The sequence below is a fragment of the Prorops nasuta genome, unplaced genomic scaffold, assembly GCF_024137725.1.
Source record: "Prorops nasuta isolate Cenicafe-Biocafe unplaced genomic scaffold, Cenicafe_Pnas_1.2 PNAS00024, whole genome shotgun sequence".
Classification (NCBI taxonomy): Eukaryota; Metazoa; Arthropoda; class Insecta; order Hymenoptera; family Bethylidae; genus Prorops; species Prorops nasuta.
Window position 1 is genome coordinate 3389049 of NW_027116821.1, and position 19451 is coordinate 3408499.

A 19451-nucleotide genomic window follows, 5' to 3' on the forward strand; every position below is an offset into this window, starting at 1 on the left:
AGCGCTGCGTATCCGCGTATATGCATGCCGAGGCATGGAGAGTGCAGGTTTCGTCGATTGAAAATGAGAATTTTCGAGAAATGGCAAAAGTACGAAGATGCACCGTACACGCCGAAGGTAAAGTCGCGAAAAGAGATCGGCGAAGCTATATGTATATATGCAGTATAGGCTTGCGTGGAACGCTGGTCGAGAGTGAAACTATGCAAAATGCGAGAGATGATAAAAAAGTACACAATGGATCGAGCAGAAGCGATATTACGCGAACGTATTAGAGGAAGAAATGTTATTTATGCGAGGGCGTCGTGGGTACAGCCCCTGACAAAGGCCTGGATATTTCAACTCATCGGTAAAATAAGAATTCATATCAGCGGTCCGTTTACGACCAGAAATCTCTCTTCTTAGGCGAAAAATGTTGAAATATATTTCCTCTTTCGTCGCAACCTCGCCAAACGTCGATTCCACAAAGACGACGGGGAAGTTTGAATCATAATTTGTTATATAGCCGCGGTGCGAGGGTGTATCCATTGTCAAGCTTCATCTCGTAGAAACACAAATGCTCGAGATTTTAATTAAACTGAAAAAGACCAGCGCCCAGCGCGATAATGAAGCGTTTTGTTAGAACGAGATTTGCATAATAATCAGCATTTATGCCGAAGTCTGATTAAACCGAGAGATGAAATTTCTGAAACAGTAGTGTGTGACTGTATGGGGTGCGCGCACTGGGGAGGGGCGGGGGGGGGGGGGGGAGGAGAAGGTATAACAAAGTATAAACAATAATTGGTGGAGCAATTCCCAAATGCGCAGCGAACCTTTGGTCGAATGTCTAATGGTTTGCGATTATCGTTCTCCATTTTCCGATAGACGTTGGTCGATGAGTTTCCTGAACGAGCTGGAGGATTGCTCGCAAGATTTCGTACGAGAGACGATGAGTTTTTTGGGTGTGTCATTCCTAGGATAAGGTTAGGAGGAGGGGTAAATTCGGTCCTTTTTATAATCCGTTCCTTTGGACGCGCAGGACTTCCGGTAGCACCTAGCGAGAGAGAGAGAGAGAGAGAGAGAGACTTAATCTCTCCATAGAGAGAGGAATGGTCGCGTTAGGCACGCGGACGTTAAAGTGGCCTCTCGCAGTCGGTGGGTTGGTTATACGAGAGGCATCTTTCCGTGGCCCGATGTGGCAGCCTAAGCATTCTGCCGCATTGTGCGAACACGTAGCGGCAATTATTATTATTTATTACGCATTTCAGCCGTAACCACCGACTTTTCTCGTCCCTTTCTCTCAGTCATTGCCGCCGACTAGTGTCCCCGGCCGTACTCCGGAGGCCAACTGTCGCTCTAGCTATATATATATATATACCGAGACTCTATACACACATACCTGTCGCTAATGTTGCAACCTCCCAGATGGCGCATTCGATAAAATCGTTCATCGAACCAATCGCTCGACGTTCTATTCGTGAAAAGTTGACTGCGATTCGGTGGAGCCGCGCATCTCGACGATCCTATATAGAGAGAAAAAAGGAATAGTTTATATTGGTCTCTGTAATAAAAAGGAGAGACTATATATGTATAATAAAGTACGCCGAGTCGCGCACGCTATATATATATATATATATATATATAGGTAGCGCGGAGAAACAACTGTACCGTGGCATTTAAATTTCGTCCATTTCTTTCTCGTCGCAAGGCGAACGATACAATTTCATTGCTAATGCCATTAATTCGACGTGAAAAAGCTGCGTCGCGATTGGAGTGCAACGTCATCGGGAGAACGATGCTCGCTGCTCGATTTAAGGCGCGGGATCGCGGAGGGTGCTCGACCTTGGCACGAAATAAATAGCATCGGAAATCCTAACCCCTAACCCAGTCGGCAGCCGTGAACTCTGGCCGCGTTGCGAGCGGAGCGCGCGATAAGTCTCGCATTGTTTCTCGCCCGTATTATTCTATGTCGCTGCCTTTTCCGTGAGACAACTTCCGCCGTCGGGGTCATTCCACAGGAAATCGCCACCCGAATGTTTCCCACTGATTGTTCCTTATGCTAATGCACCGAGGCACGGAATTTTACGCGAGCTCATCGTTAATCGAATGCCACGTTTGTCACCGCGCCACACTATATACGTACGTCAGACGGTGACGATAAGACCTCTTTTATCGCAAACCTCTTACACTCCTCTTCGTTATAACGGCAAAAATACACTTTTTCACTCGCCAAGAATCGCGAAAAATAAATTACTCTCCTCTTATATATATATCTATATAGCTCTCTCTCTCTCTTTTGGCGATAATTTATCGCAGAAGCAGCTCCGCTGACTTTTTGTCCCGACGATTATGAATTCACGGCTTTTGGCCGGAGATACAGCGCGCTAAAAAGGAGCTTCTTATTTCCAACCGGAAGCATTAATTCGACATGCAACACCAAAGTTTACGCGCTCGCCTCTCTCTCTCTCTCTCTCTCTCACACTCCCAACCCCCCCCCCCCCCAACCCTTCCTTTCCCGTTCTGCTTCCTTCTTGTCTGACGGTTTAATAAAGCTAGCGACTTCGCTCCATGCAGCATTAACCCAGGACGTGACCGACCGATAGTTTGTCTCTCCGTTTTGTTAGCCTCTTCTTCCCACGTTCCACGATCTCTACCCCCACCCTATACCCCACATCCATTTTCCTTTTTCCGAACTTTCCATCCAGAGGAAAATTCTCAGCTGGAAATCTTGCTGCATAGCCGAATTTCTCTGGCAAACACACGCGTATATCGCAAAGTAATAATAAAGAGGGTTTCCACACACACGTGTGCACTATATATATCTCTCTTTCCTGTTTATAATACAATAAGGTGACTAAGTAGGTTGTAGCTCGCCAATTACCATCGTGTAGCATAAGGAACGACTAATTATCGGAGAAAAGAGTGACCTCGTTAACGAAATGACTTGGGCGAGTCGTCGAGCTTCATGAATTTTCCAGCCCTTTCGAACGCGAGAGTCTGCCGAGGCCGCACACAACAGCCCACTCTGCGGAGGAGAAAGAAAATTCGATGGCTGAAAGAGGGAGCTGGAGAGAGAGAGAGAGAGAGAGAGAAGGAAAAAGATGGGGAGGAGAGCTAATAGGGTGAACCTCGAGCAACTTTGTATTCCAGCGAAATACACCTTATTAATCCCTCGGTATATTCGCGCGAGCTAAATATCGTAATTATATTAGCGCGACCCGGCCAAAATTTTCCCATGAAATTTCGCGTAGGGTCGAAGCACACGTTGCAGCGTCTCTCGCCTAGCTCTTCCGCCAAAACCATCTTTCCCGTTGCACTCTTTTTAACCCGAATAAGCCCTGCGCACTCCAGCAACGAGAGACCTTTTTTCCTTTGTTAGCATTGCAAGAAGAAGAACCAGTTTTATCGGTAGCTCCAGCGTAATTATCACGCGTGCATTTTTACCACATTAATTAAAATTTCCTTTTGCCTCTGCTGTTTCATTATATACCGTATACACTACATGCCCTCTGTCAAATCGTGCACGAACGACTTTGCGTTAACGGTGTTCGCAAAAACAACTTTACGTATTAAAACGAAGACGTTTATAATTGACACCTGTTGTGGCAGCAGAAGGATTGCAACGACCGAATATTATTCATGCGAGTGGGATTGGGGGAGGGGGGGGGGGGGGGGAATATCGCTGAGAAAGTCGGAGCTGACGGGGCGGTGATTTTTTATTCGACTGCTGCTGGGGGCAAATAATTCGCGAGGCTCGTCCAAAGTAGCGTAATGGCTCGTCTCTCGAGCTATTTAATTTTTCTTCCACACAGCTTCTTCGATCGTTTCGCGTGAATTTAATTATTTCGATCGTACCGTCGGGTCAGTTCGTATCGGGACGACGCAACGATCCTTCGGCACGTCAGCTTAGGCACGGATCTTGGCGGAGTGTCTCGGGATTTGGCGCACGGGGACGGTACAGTGTGTGCATGTATATAGCGTACTACACTGTACCTACATATATATATATATATATATACGTATAGAATATAAGGAGAGAGGAGCAATGTGCCGGGAAAAGAAGGAAAGTAAAGAAGAGGCGAGGGGGTGAGTGTAGCAGGAGGAAAAATAAGACAGAAGAGAGATCAATGCGTATAGGAGCAAGAGTGTGTGGGAGCGTTGGAGAGAAGACGAGAGAAAGAGAGAGTATTGATCCCACCCTCCAGAGGAGCAGCAACCCCTAGCTAGCCTAACTTCCCTCCCTTCCCCTTCCTCCCGCCAGTTGTTGTGTGCTGCATACCAATTTGCTTGATTTTTTCCCTTCTGGCTCCCCCTCCCCCTGCAAACCAGCCATCTCCTCCTCTCTATCGTTCCATCTATTCATCTCCGTCTCTCGAACCGCTTCTCCGTTTATCTTCCCTATCCCTCGCTATTACTCCTTGCACCACTTGTCCTTCTCTCCCCCCTACCCCCTCCCTCCCTTTTTCTGCTTCTTTTCTCAGCATCTCTCTCTCTCTCTCTCTCGATCCTACAATCGTCCTTTTCTTTGTTTCGACCAGACCCGCCGCCGCGCGTCCTCCTATCCGTCCACGCGCATACACCAGCAAAACGCCATCTCCTGCAGCGAGCAGGAAAGAAGTCCTACGTGTCTCCTCTCAGCAACTTTCAAACTTGAGAAATAAACTCGGAGCTTCCTTCGGTCCTGCACGGGATAAATCTTCTTACCGAGTATTGCTCGAGTCAAGGAATTGCCAGCCAGTTGAAAGTAAAGAAAGTGCGGAGACGCGATGGAAGGGTTGTCTTATCGGTTTGGCCTGTATATATATATATATATATATATATATATATATATAGTTGTATATAATTAATAGGCAGCGGCTAATTAGCAATCGTAGCGCGAACGCATTTAAAGGAGGTAAGCGACTGTTTAGTAGTGCTAAAGGCGTTTGTTCCGGTAAAGCCGCAGTTTCATTGGTCAGAAGTGGAAGGAGCGAGGGAGGGAAAAAGTTTGGCGCGCGGGAGGTAGCTATATATATATATATATATATATATAGGTATATACATGTAGAGGTTTAAGAAGAAAAGATACATCGGAAGCGACACGTATAGAAGTGGAAAGAGTGCAGGATGGCGCGCGCTTTGGTAAGGAGCGAGTCCGAAAACCCGAGATAAACCTGGCTTCGTCTGGAATCTTCTATTAGCAATTACAGTTGTAATTGTTTCCTGCAATATGCATGGAAATAGTGGAATTATTTAAAAACCACCCTTGTCGTGGCACCCCTTCACGAAGCTCGGTCGCCGCGGTTACCGTTGTCGTTTCGAGCTGGACTATCGTCTCTTTTTCCTCTCTTCTTCTTCTTCCTCCTCCTACTCCCCCGTTCAAAGGACTCGCCTTCCTTAATACTCCCGACTACCTCAATCTCTGCTTCGCCTTATTTCTTAACGCAGTCGTCCCGTCCCTTTTCGTTTCCTACTACAGAGAATCCAAATCCAAATCTCAACTACGGTTAACGCTTAATGGACTGGAAACAATTTATCCGTTTAGGTCGCGGCAACTTCAGCAATGGCCCAACGCACTCACCGCACACACAGCCCTCTCTGCCTCCTCTCGTTCCACTTGTGCTCCGAGATGTAACTGATGTGCTTAGAATTTCTTAGCTTCCCAAATACCGACTAATATTCCGTTCTTTCGTTATTTATCGCTGCCACCGCGCCCCGTATAATGATCCTACTCCATCATCCACGTCTATACATACATATACACACACACACATATATATATATATATATAGACGGAAGACATTGGGCTTTTTCTCGACTCTCACTAACGATCGCGTTAAAGGCGCGTACGGCATGCACGCCGATAAGCCGGAGAATCAGAGGAGGAGAGTATTGTTCGCAGTTGGTAAAATTAGAAAGCGCATGATCGTGGGGAGATGGGCAGATGTTCGGGGTGAGATCGTTGCAGCGGACAATCGAGCTGGCGGCGGTCGAATAAAAGTGGCAATAAAAGCAAGTGGCGAGAGCCAAAAGGTTCGCGATTCCAACTCGTGGAACAATGGAAGTGGCGTGCTCGTACATTTCCACGCTCGAGCTGCGCGCTTCTCGCGATGCCATCGCGCGCGGCTGCTGCTGCTGCTGCTGCACTCTCGCCAGGGTATATCCTCGATGCGCGGCGCGGAACCTTTCCAAAATCGGTTATCGCCGCGGATAAATGCTCGCAGCTGAGCATGGCGAGCCGTGCGAGACGGAGCGCGGCTACCATTGCATCGCCTCGACCAGAGGGAATAGGCGACTCGCGTCTGCTGGCAGAGAGAGTCTCTCGCTCGCGCGCATAGTCTTGCGCGTAGCACGGTGGCCGGTGCATTATCATAACCGCATTCTCGCTGAGCGGACCGTAAGGGCCCCTGGATCCGTGCCTCTCTGCAAGAGCAACCCCTCGCACAGGGTATACATATCCGTACATCTCTCCAGCCACCGCGACCGCAACTCATATCTTGTACCCGGATATTTCTTTATTTCTTCCGCCATCTTAAACTCTCTCTCTCTCTCTCTCTCTCTCTCTCTCTCTCTCTCTCTCTCCACATTTGTACTGTATAGTGCTCCAACTTTAATTCCCAATGAAGGAATCCTCGAAATTCCTCCGTGTACCAGCAACTATGATTGGTACCACTGCAAAGTGCTACTTTGCTTTCTCGCATATATATATATATATATAGGTTATTCCTGCAACAGAATACAACACGCGCTAGCTATTCACTCGCGACAACATCTGTCGCTACTTGTACGCTCGAATAACTTACTTATACTTACGACTCTAGCCTCTCGATCGTTTCATCAAAGAATCTGTACAGAAGCCATTCTCATCATCGCGAATTTCAATTATCTTCACTGTATATGTGAGACGTTGGCGAATACCTCGCGAGATTGTCGTTTGTACTTTGCAGAAAAAATCCCCATACACGCGGTCCAGAGTCGCAATTGCACAATTCTAATCGGATAAGAAGATCAACGTGTCAATATTCTAGTATAATAATAGATATAGTTACACTATATGTATATACTTTCTAATTGGAAACGATCGCGCGAGACTTTGATTCGCTGAAAGTCATTTTCACGTTAATTATCAGCAAGGACGGATAACGGACTGCGAATTCCGTCGTGTATCCAGTAGCAAAGTACGCGTGTCCTTTAAGACACTCGTAAATAGCAAAGTTTCAATACAACGTCATTAGCTATTCTATGCCAGGAGATTGGAGCAGAGTTTGGGGGGTTCGGGGGTGGGATATTTTTTACCAAATTCTCTCCAAGTGGATGGTCGAGCGATTTTCAAGGATATTAGCGCTTAAGGTGAAAATGCCTCGAAGCGAAAGGAGGCAAAATGGTCGCGGTAGGGTCCGAGATACGGTGACCGTGGCGTTAAAACGGCATGGTGCACGATCGAGCCGATCGGCGCTCGGTTTAGGTATGCCGGATGCGATTGGACGAGCGATGGGACAGGGGGGTTGAGGGGGTCATCGTGTAAACGCTACGTGCGCATCGTGTCACCATTCCAGCGGAGTGAAATCAAGGTTTTTCTAAGCGCCCAAAGAAACCGGCACTGTCGCGCGAGAGAGCGAGGCGCAGAGGTTATGGAAAAGGTGTCTGCCGCAGGAGGCCAGGATGAGAGGGGGGAACCCCTCACGATTTTAGGTCAGATCGTGCCGCGAAAACCAATGGCGCGCGCGCACTCTTCGTCGCGGATTCCCCGTCAATCCATGCGATTATGGATCACGCACCGATCGACCGGAATTATACCTGCTGCTATATCCTCGGCCCTGTATCCCCCCCCCCCCCCCCCCACCATTTTCCTATCCCAAACAACTGATATACAAGAATACCTCGCCTACTTATATAGAACTCCACGAAATTCCTGCCATACAGTTTCAAGGCGAGAAATAAAAAGAGACAGATATAGCATGCGCGTGGTTTCTCGAGAAAATCCTTTGGCCCGATAGCAGCTTTCGTAGATCGTTGCAAGAGACCAATAGTTATACTCTCTGGATTTTTTCGCGTTGGACAACTCGAGTCCCGACGGAATCCGCCCGGGGCGCGCAACGAGAATCGTCTATAATCGTTTTGATCGAGCGTATACACCAGCGCTATCGAGAATGGCCGATTGCGCGGTGCCCGCTGTACCCGTTCGCAGGCCGATCGATCGCTTACGCAATCCTGGCGACCGGTAGACCGGTATATTATATATATATATATATATATACGAGCAGCGAAGGACACGAGTGACAATGCGTCCGTCCAAAGTCCGTCCTGATTCGTTTTAACGTGGAAACGACACGCTGGACGCGTAACTGCGACTTGTACCAGTGTCCCCAAACGTTACATATTATATATATGGAAAAAGAATCGAGTAGAAACGTCGGTGGTTTCGTAAGAGACGCATATATAGTGCTATATATATATATATATATATATGGATAATATCGAGACGGAGGGCCTCCGATGGCTGCTTTTTCGCGGCCGCCCCGTTCATTCGGTATTTTAATGGAACGTTTGGATAAGTTTGAGAGAAGCGAGTCCGAACGCGGCGAAGAATGTTGAGCGATCGTTAGGCAAGTTTATAGCCATCGCTAGCGAGTGGAATACCGGTTCTCTCTCTAACAACATCTAACGACAATCGCATCGATCAAGGGACATCGCGATAATTCCACCTTGCCTCGGTCGCGGTTTAACCGGTAGACGTACGGTGGATCGTTCGACCGGCGCACGGCGCGCGTCGGATCGATAGATCACCCCGCGGGCATTTTATTATTGCCGACGCATGCACCAGCCACGCAAGCGCGTTCTTCGGCAAAAATGCGTCTTGTCGCCAGTGCGCCCCCCCCCCCCTACCCCTCTTCATCGTGGTGCATTTACACCTCTCATACCTAGCGAATCCCTCGCATTTTATCGCTGCGAAATTTCCACTCGATCGTCCTCCTCGATATCAATCATCCTGTGGACCTCCCCCCCTCACCCCACCTTGCCCACGATCGAACACGCATGCAGGAAGAGACGAGAAATTAAATGTGTGTCACAACGCGCACAGCAGCCACGCACCGAGATGTATACGGAGAAAAGCGTCGAAAAACGACGATAACGATCGAAATTTCGGAGAAAGGAACCATATGCAAGATCCCCGTACATATATATATATATAGACGTGCGTACGTTACTCGAAGCAATTCTTTGCAGCGATTAAGAACGAACGGGAAGCGTTTTTTTCCTCCGAGCCTGGACGTCCATGATAAAATGTAGACTGGCGATACCGAAGTGTAATTACTGAAACGTGATCCAAGCGCGGATAGTGCTTTTCGTTTTCTCGAAGGTGGGACTTGGCCGATCGCGGAAAATTCCCAAGCGTCCTTCGTTACCGACCGTCTCTCTGTAAAAAAGAGAATCCCGAGCGCGCGCACGCTCTCTTGCGTGACGGGACTAGCGAATTCGCCGAGTACCGTGCGCCGGCGCCAAGAAAAACCTGCGTCTTATCGCTCTGGATGCACATATATATATATATGTCGATGCTCTCCTCGCTCTAATATCGACATTTTTCGCGCTGGTCGCTTGCTCCTTTTTCAAGAAGAAAAAAAGAGAAAAACCCTTACAAGATATTTATTCCCCGAAAACCAGTTACAATTTGATAAAACCTCATTCGATAAATCTCTGATAGGCTTTGAAGGTGGAACAAACTGCGCATCTGATCATCTAGTTAGGCGAGGGAAAAAAACTCGACATGAACTTATCCTCCGTATAGCCATTACGCTCGACAAATTCCAATTATCCAAAGATTTACACCCTGCTGTATAGGAATGGAGCTCGATAAAAGTATACAGGCGCGCACATGTGTGTGGAAAAATCAGAGCTACCAGTCCTGGAAAAGTTTGCATCATTATTGACGCTTCGATGGTAATTATATGATCGAGCGTCATTTTAATGGTTATAATTATGGCGTGTAGCTACACACCTGATCTTGTCACAGGTATACCTATATAATTGTGTCGCGCCATTACCGAGTAACGCGGAGCTATTAACCTCCATTTCTATAGCCGCGGTGGAATCCGCCAATTATTGACGGGGCATTTCGTGAACGATCGATGCGTATATACCGAGAGCGAGCGACCGATTCAAAGCTTACGTTTCCTCCTCCTCGTATATATATATATATATATATATAGTAGCCTGGGAAACGAATCGTTCAACGATGGCAACGGGACCGGTCGCGCGGTGTAAGAGCTCTCTGCTATAGGTATATATATAGACTGCTCGACTGTCGCCAATTAAAAAAGAGTTTGCGCAAACGACGCGTATGCCAAGCTGAAAACACATAAATCGTATGAAACGTCGAGCATCGAGGCTACCACCCGCCGCGCCGCACCGCGACGCACACTCGCGCGTTCACTCTCCGCTACTATCTCTAGAAAATCAATTCCGCAGCGCGATAACACAGCGGAAAAAAATTACAACCGACCAATCGCGCGTCTCTCGACTATACCCATTACATATATATATACATATATATGGGAACCCTTAACGAGGGACTTTCCGTCCCATTACGCGGTTAATACGGCTCGTGAAAAATTGGACCACCTATAATCTCGGTAACCCGTGCGAGAAGAGTTCCTTCGGACGAATGGCATCAGCTGCGATGAGGAAAAAGCTTTCGTTCTGGTAGAACGGTGAAAATCGGAGAGTCCGATTTGGCATAAAAGGCCGTGCACGAGTTTCCACGGATGAGAAACACGGGTTTTTTTGGGGTAGACGGGGGAGGGGGGGGGGGAGGGTTGAGACGAAACGACGTACAGGGGTGGAATTGGTTTAGCGTGGTTTCTCCGAAGGGCAAGGAGGAGGAGGGCTGACGAGACGTCATAAAGTCCTATTTGAGTCGATAAAAACAAGTGGCATGCACACACGGGGTACCGTATACTATATATATATATATATATATATATATAGGTATATAGATCGATATAAATAAAAAAGGGAGGAGGAGCGCGAACGGGCAGAGATCCAGCCAGAAGCGAGAGAGCGAGCCGACGAGGGTCCCCGATTCCCACTAAATTCCCAATATACGATCGCGGGAAACCAAAACGAAGCCGCTTTCGCGAACTCGCGGGGACGTACCGGCGCGTAACGATACGATCGAGCCCGAGACGTTCTCTCCGACGACGACGGTGCGGCGTACCGAGTTACGAAGATGTAGCTGTGCTCTTCCTCGACAGAGGAACGCGCAAAAGAAAGATGAAAAAAAAACCTTCAAGCTCCTCACCGCGCGCGCGTTTACCTCACTATATGTATACGTTAGGTACTGTAAATCAGAGATATCATTCGCCAATGTCGTAGCTTATGTCGCGAAACATCATCCCGGAATGTGTCCTCCTCCTCCTCCTTGGAACAAACACTGGCCACTGCTAAAATATATTGCGCGATAAAAGCACGAAGAGAGAGAGAGAGAGAGACGGACAAAGGGGTGCGAGAGGAAGAATATACACACGTACACGCGCGGCTAAACCGTGAACTTATTCCGATAATCTCACCGGGAATATTCCACGTTTGCTCTTGGGCATTCAACAGTTGCGCTATCGCGCTTGTTTTTCTATGCAAGAATTCTAAGCTCGGGAACGCGCGCGCTTCTTCGCGAAGATCGAGATCGTATTGCGCTTTCGTGGTTATAAACAAAACGGGAGAATATAACGAAAATTCTTTTCTGTTCGGGCCGGGCATTATTGTCCGCGTGGTCGTGGAGAATGCCTGCGTTCGCCAGGAGGGGGAGGTGTCCCTGTGTCGAATCGCTGGCTACGCTGTTACAGTGGGTGGCACATGTGCGAAGGAAATTGTTCAGGTAGCGAAGCGCGTCTCTCGCACGAGAAAAGACCTATACGACAGGTTCCTAACAGAAACGGCTCTTATATACACGTATGTGCGCCACACCATTGGACGTTGCAACACCTTTTGGTCCTCGCTGAGAGACTATACAGAGAGTCCCCCGTCTCTTGGGGGAAGGAGGGAGACGCACGGTCATATCGCGAATGGCCGTGTGTGCCATCCGAACCAACCGTCGTCCCCCATTCACCCGTGGAATTTATTTGACGATGGGTAAGCCGGAAATCATGGATTGGATATCTTCGGGCTGCCCCCCCCCCCCTAGCTCTCTCTCTCTCTCTCTCTGAAAAGTGCAGCTCTCTTTAAAATCGTGCCCTCGAGCGCGAGACCTTCCCGATGAAATTATGCAATTCAATACGAAAGCTATATATATATATATATATATATATAAAAGATTGATTCGCACGGTTCGTTATCTGAGAATTTGAGAAATAAAAATTTATACGCCTATCTATCTTTAATAGTCCTTGCGAAAACAGATTACGTAAAGCACACTCTGTCTGCGAGCAGAAGACTGTAAACTTTTCTAAACGCGCGTTGACTCATCGCGCATATTTAATCCAAACGCGCGAGATATCATATTTTCAATGACCGCATGTGACTCATTCCTCGGATGTATTAAAAAGATGCCTATCGTTACGACTTATGACATGTACTTTGACAAGCATTGGTTTCCGGCAAAAAGTACCTTGGAATTCAATCGTACGCGCGTACAACACGATACATCCTCCCAATAAGTACACATCCATAGGAATTTAACGAGAATAATAGCTTCTGAAAAGTACCACGATTATATAATTTCTACGATAGTTTGTATACGGTTTTCGATAGGGAGGACGAGATTGGAGCGCGAGTTGTTGAAGAGTCAGTGGTAAAATGTATATATATATATATATATAGAGGGATCGAGAAAGTAAGTTGGCAGAAAGGGCTGGAGTAATTGTAGAATCAGCAAGCTGCAACTTGTCGAGGCGAGGACAAGTGACGGGGATAGTTGGCGGTGCGATCGTGGTTCGATTTCGCATGCATCCGTTCGATGTCCTCTCGGCGACGAGGAGGACGTCGTCGTAGCCGTCGCAGGAGAATCTTTCCATCTCCAGCTGCGGATCTCGTTGGTCGTGCCACTGCTCGGTATGTTTGGCATCGCATGCCGGTCTCGCTCGCTGCTCCTTTCCGCTTCTTCATGGTGTACAGCCACACTGCACAATCCTCCACTCCGGTAGCCCTACGGTACTGTCAAGCGGTGCGAGCGACAATGCCCGATCCGAGATAAAACGAGGCCTTAAGGGACTCGCTTGAAACTCCACCGAGAGAGATCCGTACCTACCACAAACCTATCCTCCCCACGTGTGTGTGCGTATATGTACACCTGTGTCTTGTATATATATATATATATATATATATATATCCGCGAGCTTCCTCGCCATGAGGAGGAGGAGAGCACCATTGGTGCCGACTTTAAACTTGCTGCGCCACTTTTACGGAATACCGGAGAATTTTAACCGTTACGTGAACCACCTTCGGCGCTTCGCCATCGAATAGACGTCTGCCTCGCTCCTCTACGCCTTTTCTCGCTTTGTCCAATTCATTTTTCCTATATATAGATACTCGTATCCTTCTCACACGCTGCGTGTGCACACATGGACAGACTTGTCCAGTTTACCGGACATTCCACGCGTGTCCGTAAAAGCAAAAGTTGAGAAATTTCGCCTTTGGTCGCGATGCTTCGACCTCTACTCGGGAGATCCCAAGAGTTTTTCCTAACGCACGTGCTATATAACTGTGTGGGTTTTATTGCTCGAGAGTGAAATTTCCTTCAAAGTCGACGCCTATGGTACCGGAGATCGGATCAAAGATCCACTTGTTGGGATACCACCGTGTCTGCATGCGTACACCTCACGGACACTTTATTTCAGCGATACAATGTGTTTCGATAGCAGAGGGTCGAAAAACGTGGAAGACGTTCAGCGGGCAAGCCTATAAATGGTAGTTTTACTCGTGTCCGATGTGCGACTGTCCGTAAAATTGCAGATTTCGTAGGAAAAATTGGTCCGACACTGTTGACAATAGCTATATACTCTACGCTCTACGTGTCTTATCTTTCAAACTTTTAATACATTTATATCTTGCCCAAATCGTTCCAACTGTGGACGGACGCAGAGCTGTGAAAGAAAATGCTTCGAAGCAGCCAAAGCAGCACCATAAATTCAGCTCAACCCGTATTTCCAGATCCAGGGCTTATCGTTACTGGAATTAAATTTCATTAATCATTTGCACCAACTGCTCATAGCACTCTGGTATATATAATAATGTCGGTATTCTTCGGAAGCTATATACCTTGACCGGTGATTATTATAGAATCGTTACGAGCGACGAGTAAACGTATAGTGAAATATGATAAGGAGTATAGGAGAAGGCAAAGATCGAAGAAGGGGAGGGTGCGGACTGGAGTATTTTTGGAAAGTTATCGATGACCCTGTTTTGTCTGGTGAAAGATTTTGAGAGTATAGAGAAAGAGTGGATTGGAGGGGGGAGGTTACCGAAAATTTTGGGCATAAAAGTAGGTACGACCAGATCGAATAACCATGCGTGGTAGTACCACTTTCTCCGAGTCGAGTCGATGAGCTAGAGGAGCAGCAGGGCGATAGTGAACTCGAGAACACAAGGCCCCTCTTTGGTGTCGTCCAACTTGTTTCTCGCGTACAGAATGCAAGGGTCTAGCCCACTTTAAGATCGTACCACATATGCGCTCGTAAGTCGAAGGAAGAACAATCCGTAATTTCTAGAGCGCTTCTCGATCGAGCACCGATCCTTACGCAACATAAACTATCGGCGACAGAAATAAAATTTAATTGCCATCTTTTTTGCGCAACACGCTGGAAACATGGAAAGGTTAGCCACCGTTCCTGCATGTGCAATGCGTATATACTGCACACATACCGCACTTTCTGCATTGTATACAGCGCGAATTACAATATTATACCGATATCGCGATGCAAACAAGGTTACGGTCAGCAGCCGGAATATATATCACTGCGCAATGGTTTACTGACACACAGCAATAATATAATGCATTATTCAGTAGACGCGACTAGGCTAGGCTAGCTTCCACACACAGAGACCGCGAGATCCTGCGTAAACTGGATAGCGTTTTTTCTCTCCATAGCGCAAGTTTGCGCTCCTACAAGTGGCGTCGTTGGAAGGATTTTTCCATCTCCAATGGGCGGTGCCAATCCACTTTTTCTTCGGACAGCTGTTCAGTCTCGATTTCTGGAGCGTCGAGCCGATCGAGATTGTTTCCCGGCCGCGATTCGCGGGACGGATAATTGGACTGTTGCGATAACGTTCGCCTCGCGACGCGTCCAGTGAGATTCCCCGTGTGCCCCCCCCGGGCTATATCGTATACCCCTGCAGTACACCGATCTTTATGGAGTCAAAAGTCCGATCTCGGTCGTTTTATTCCCGTATACATAATTAATTGCCGGTGGAATGCCGCGCGCGTCCCTTTACCCCACCCCCCAACTTTTCTCGCCGCCTTTGCTCTTATACATACGTTCTCACTTACCCGACTTGTCAGGGAACTCTGTTCATTTGCCCCCTTGGCACTTTTTCTCCACTCGCACCTCACTTTTGCAGAATCCAACTCGATTTGCATCCCGTCCCGATCGAGACCAATCGCTTTTATTTATCAATGCTCCATATATATATATATATATATGTGTGTGTGTGTATAGAGAGAGAGCGCGTTACTCTCGCGGAGACGGAACGCGCGCAGGGCCAAGAGGGGAAGTTTGAATAAAAGTGTGCAACAAGGTCTCCAATTAAATGCTATTACGCGCGTGTGTATACGAATCGGCGCTTTCACACCGGCGACGCGAACCTTTCGCACATGGCTCGCTTAGCACAACGACCACTATAATAGGTTTAATCATCGAAACGTATATCTGACCGATAATAATGACCTTTTTAATTTGCCTGTAAATCAAGGAGCAAAGCACAGCTCGATTTAATAGCCCATAAGAATACGCGACAGGAAGATAATGTCAGTGGAGAGACATTCATCTGCCCGTATAATCGGCGCGTTTAGTCGATTATTTCGTTTCTACCCGTGCAAGTAATTAGACCGTAGTGCTGACGTGATATTAATATGCCGTTATCGGAACGATGCATGCTGATCGATGTAACTATATTTGTCGCGCTTAATTTTTTGCAAATATCCGAGCATGCAGCCAACACCGCTATATATATATATATATATAAGAGTTAGCCAATGTACCTATGGTGCGCGACGGTCAAGCGTATAATTACTGTAAATAATTGATTCTCCGCGAGCACTCTTGCGAATTCTTCGCAAAATTGATTGGACAAATAGACGAGACGCGTTATTATCATTCGTAAAGATATCGCAATAAATACGATAAAGTCTCTGCTGCTCTTTTAATACTCGACACATTTGCATAGCCTTCTATAATCTCTTTTAATGAAGGGAGTTAATAGAACGTCTTAATTATTATTGCAGGAGCGATGAAACGGGGAGAAAGATTTAAAGCTTGCTTCGCTCATTCAAATTCAAGAAGAAGAGGACGAAGAAGAAGAGAGTAGATACAAACTCTGAGCACTGCGGAATGATTTACTTGTACACATGTAGTGGTAATTAGCAGCGATCTAGCTGGAAGGTATATATACGAAAGAGTTTTAGCGTATGCGCATCGGAGCGGCGGATGAGAAAATCCTACGCGAACCTCCAGATGGCGAACGCTTCCTTCCTCTCCAAACGAGTGAGACGACGAGATTTTAACGTTCCTTTTACGACCCTTTAAAATACCATCGTCGCGGTAGCTACTGGGCTCTCTTAATTATTTTACGAGAATTCCGACGACAATGCTCGGTGGCAAAAACAAGCGGTAACACCCTGTCCTACCGCTCGCTCGCAACCTATAGAGATTACGGCCGTGGGCCCGCCAACCACGGCCCACCTCAGCCTCCGCTATATACGTGCGCCGACCCGCACTTTCCGATATCTCCACGCTAATCGCGAGGCCGCGCGCGCGCTTTACGCACGATCAGCACCCCCCGTGCACCCGTCGACGGATAAATGATCGTCGAGAGAATTTTCCTCCTCCGTCACTCATCAGCGCCGAACGCATCTCGCACAAGGACCATCGCGCGCGATTCATGAACCGCGCGAAAAGACTCCCATTTAGAAAGTTGTCCAATGATATGTCGCGCTTCCGAGAACGGTCGTTCCAATTTTGAGAGGCGCGACAGAAAAAATTCAACAAATTTACATCTCTTCTCTTTCTTCGAGCGTGCGCACGCGAAAGAGGCCACGAATCCGTGCGTTGGAACGGACCGGCCGTGTGTGGATGATCCTAAACTCGCGCGAGCGCTAGGCGCAAGATGTATCGATCATGAATAATGTATCGAGCACCGTCGTAAAGTAAGAATGATCTTTTCGGCTGTGTGTGGCAAAGGTCGCTGCTGAGCGGAGAGAGATTAATAATCGCATTTAGGAGTAGCGCGCGCACGCGAGGATTCGGGCAAACAAGATCGTATCGACGACATTGTGGAATTGAACTTGGCACCGCGCAGTGGTGCCATCTTTCCAGAAGCGGAAGTTACCTTCTGGACAAGCCCGTCTCAAACGATCCCTCGCGCGTTACGGCCGCTGGACGCATCCGATGTTCCCATAGACGACGAGCATTCCGAGTGAATTTAAACGTACGAAGGTATATAGCGACGATCCTTTGTCGAACGACGCTAATGGCAAGGTTCGACCCTGAAGAGCAAAAGTAGCCGACAGATTGTATATAAAGAAATTAAGCGTTCATCGGGATTACATCCTCTTTGATCTCTGTCAAAATCGCAAGGCTCGCTTTTAGATGGTACCGTATACTTGACCGATGGCAGCCGAAGGATTGGATTATATATATATACACTTAATTGTGGGAGGAGAGAAGGATTGGGAGGTTCTGATGGGCTTGTTTATAGGAATTTCGCTCTCTTGTGTGACGCGTACCCCCCCCCCTCCCCCCCGCTGCCCCCTGGAGAGGGGAGGAAGGTGTTTGAGCGACCGGTGCTTCTCTATAGAGGAGAAACAAATAGGTCCGGGCCAATTAGGGATTTATTTATGTGCCGGGGGGCATATTAAACGAGCGAAAATATGAAGGCAAAAAGAGGAAAAATGCCGTAACGCGTCCAGCCGATTCAAAGCGGCCGATCCTCGCGTAGATACACGTCGCGCGCCTATACCTTTAAAAAGGCCGTAGCTGCACGGGCCTTGTTAACCAACTGCCATACCAGTTAAGCATAAGTTGTAGCTTCGAGTAGTCCCGAGGTCTTTCCCCCCCACGTACGCCACACGGGACCTCCAGGACCCGCAAACGCGCGCTCTCGCCTCTCTTTCTCCTTTTAAATCGCCACACGCGGCCACTATAGCTGCTCTCGGCTCGCAAATTCGATCGCGAAACGACACACCAACGGTCCAAAACCACCACCTTTTTAACCCTTTCCCGACACTCGCCAATCTGCAGGCTTATAGGACCCAGCCTCGTCGCTCGTCTTCCTTCGATTCTCCGCGTTAACGAGCCTCCAAATATATAATATATATATATATATATATATATTACGTTTTACGATAATTGAAAGGACGTGGGATATAAAACGGGTTGTGACTAAAGTCGAGAGCGTATATATATGTATATAGTTATAGGGAGATTTTTCAATTTGTAAAAAGAGGACGGTTGAGTGACAGGGATTCCTCCGTTCGACACGCGAGAGGTGCGAACGGGGGAAAGGACGAGAAGAAGGATCTTGGTTTGGGTAGAAACGAGAGGAGGCAAGGTTGGCAGGCAGACAGACGGACGGACAATGTCGCCTCGTTTATCAGAGTGGTATTGTGGGGGCATCGTTGCTCCGCTCGACACCCTCTTTGTTGGTTACATCCAGACTCCCGGGCCCGGACTACTCAATCCTTTCTTTCATTCACTCGGCTCTTTTCATTTCTCTTCTCCAGCACCATGGCCCGCCGCACTGTCACGTACGTACGTGCTGCACCCATACGCTTAGGGAAAACGAGCAACGCGAAGGCTATTCGATTCTTCTTCTTCTTCTTCTTCTTCCTCAACTCGCCATCTCCTCTCCAAAAGCAATTGTACTGGAAAAAATGGTTCGCGCTATCTGAAAAGCGAATCGCTCGGAGGTAGAGTTCGTGGCGGATGGCAAAGGTCAGCCGGTAAAGTGCGCGTTCTTGTACCACCATTCTTCCAGCAGCACATATTATATTGGCCCGTTGAGGAAAATGCACGAGCAAAAAGGGGGGAAGCGTGTACGTGTTGCACACCTATGTATTCGCAATGCTGTTTTTCATTTTATTCCAACGTTCGCGTGGGTCGTTTGTTCGACCGACGAACCAACACAGTCACTCGTCGCGATTGTTATTCCTATCGAATTAAATTAATTGTCCCATATGAGAGCCGCGAGACTTTTGGTTCGTCTCGAAGCGACCTCGCGTCGCAACTCGTCGTAAAGTATAGCCGGCTCGATACCTCGGAGCTTAATGCCAGGCCGCGAGAAGCCAGCCG

The 19451-nt window shown here is 47.7% G+C and overlaps 1 protein-coding gene across 5 annotated transcripts in view; it reads right to left on the reverse strand.

Moving 5' to 3' along the window:
- Nucleotides 1–19451, reverse strand: part of LOC136781699 (uncharacterized) — a 257477-nt gene that overhangs the window by 167778 nt on the left and 70248 nt on the right. For 4 of the 5 annotated variants that reach the window (XR_010823960.1, XR_010823959.1, XM_066740663.1 and 1 more), the window contains exon 6: nucleotides 1376–1499. The exons of the other annotated variant lie outside the window; for it this stretch is intronic. Coding sequence is in view for 2 of the 4 variants with exons in the window: in XM_066740663.1 (XP_066596760.1) it covers nucleotides 1376–1499 (124 nt within the window). In the remaining 2 variants the exon portion in view is untranslated. The remainder of the gene's footprint in view (nucleotides 1–1375; nucleotides 1500–19451) is intronic. 5 annotated transcript variants of the gene reach the window in all.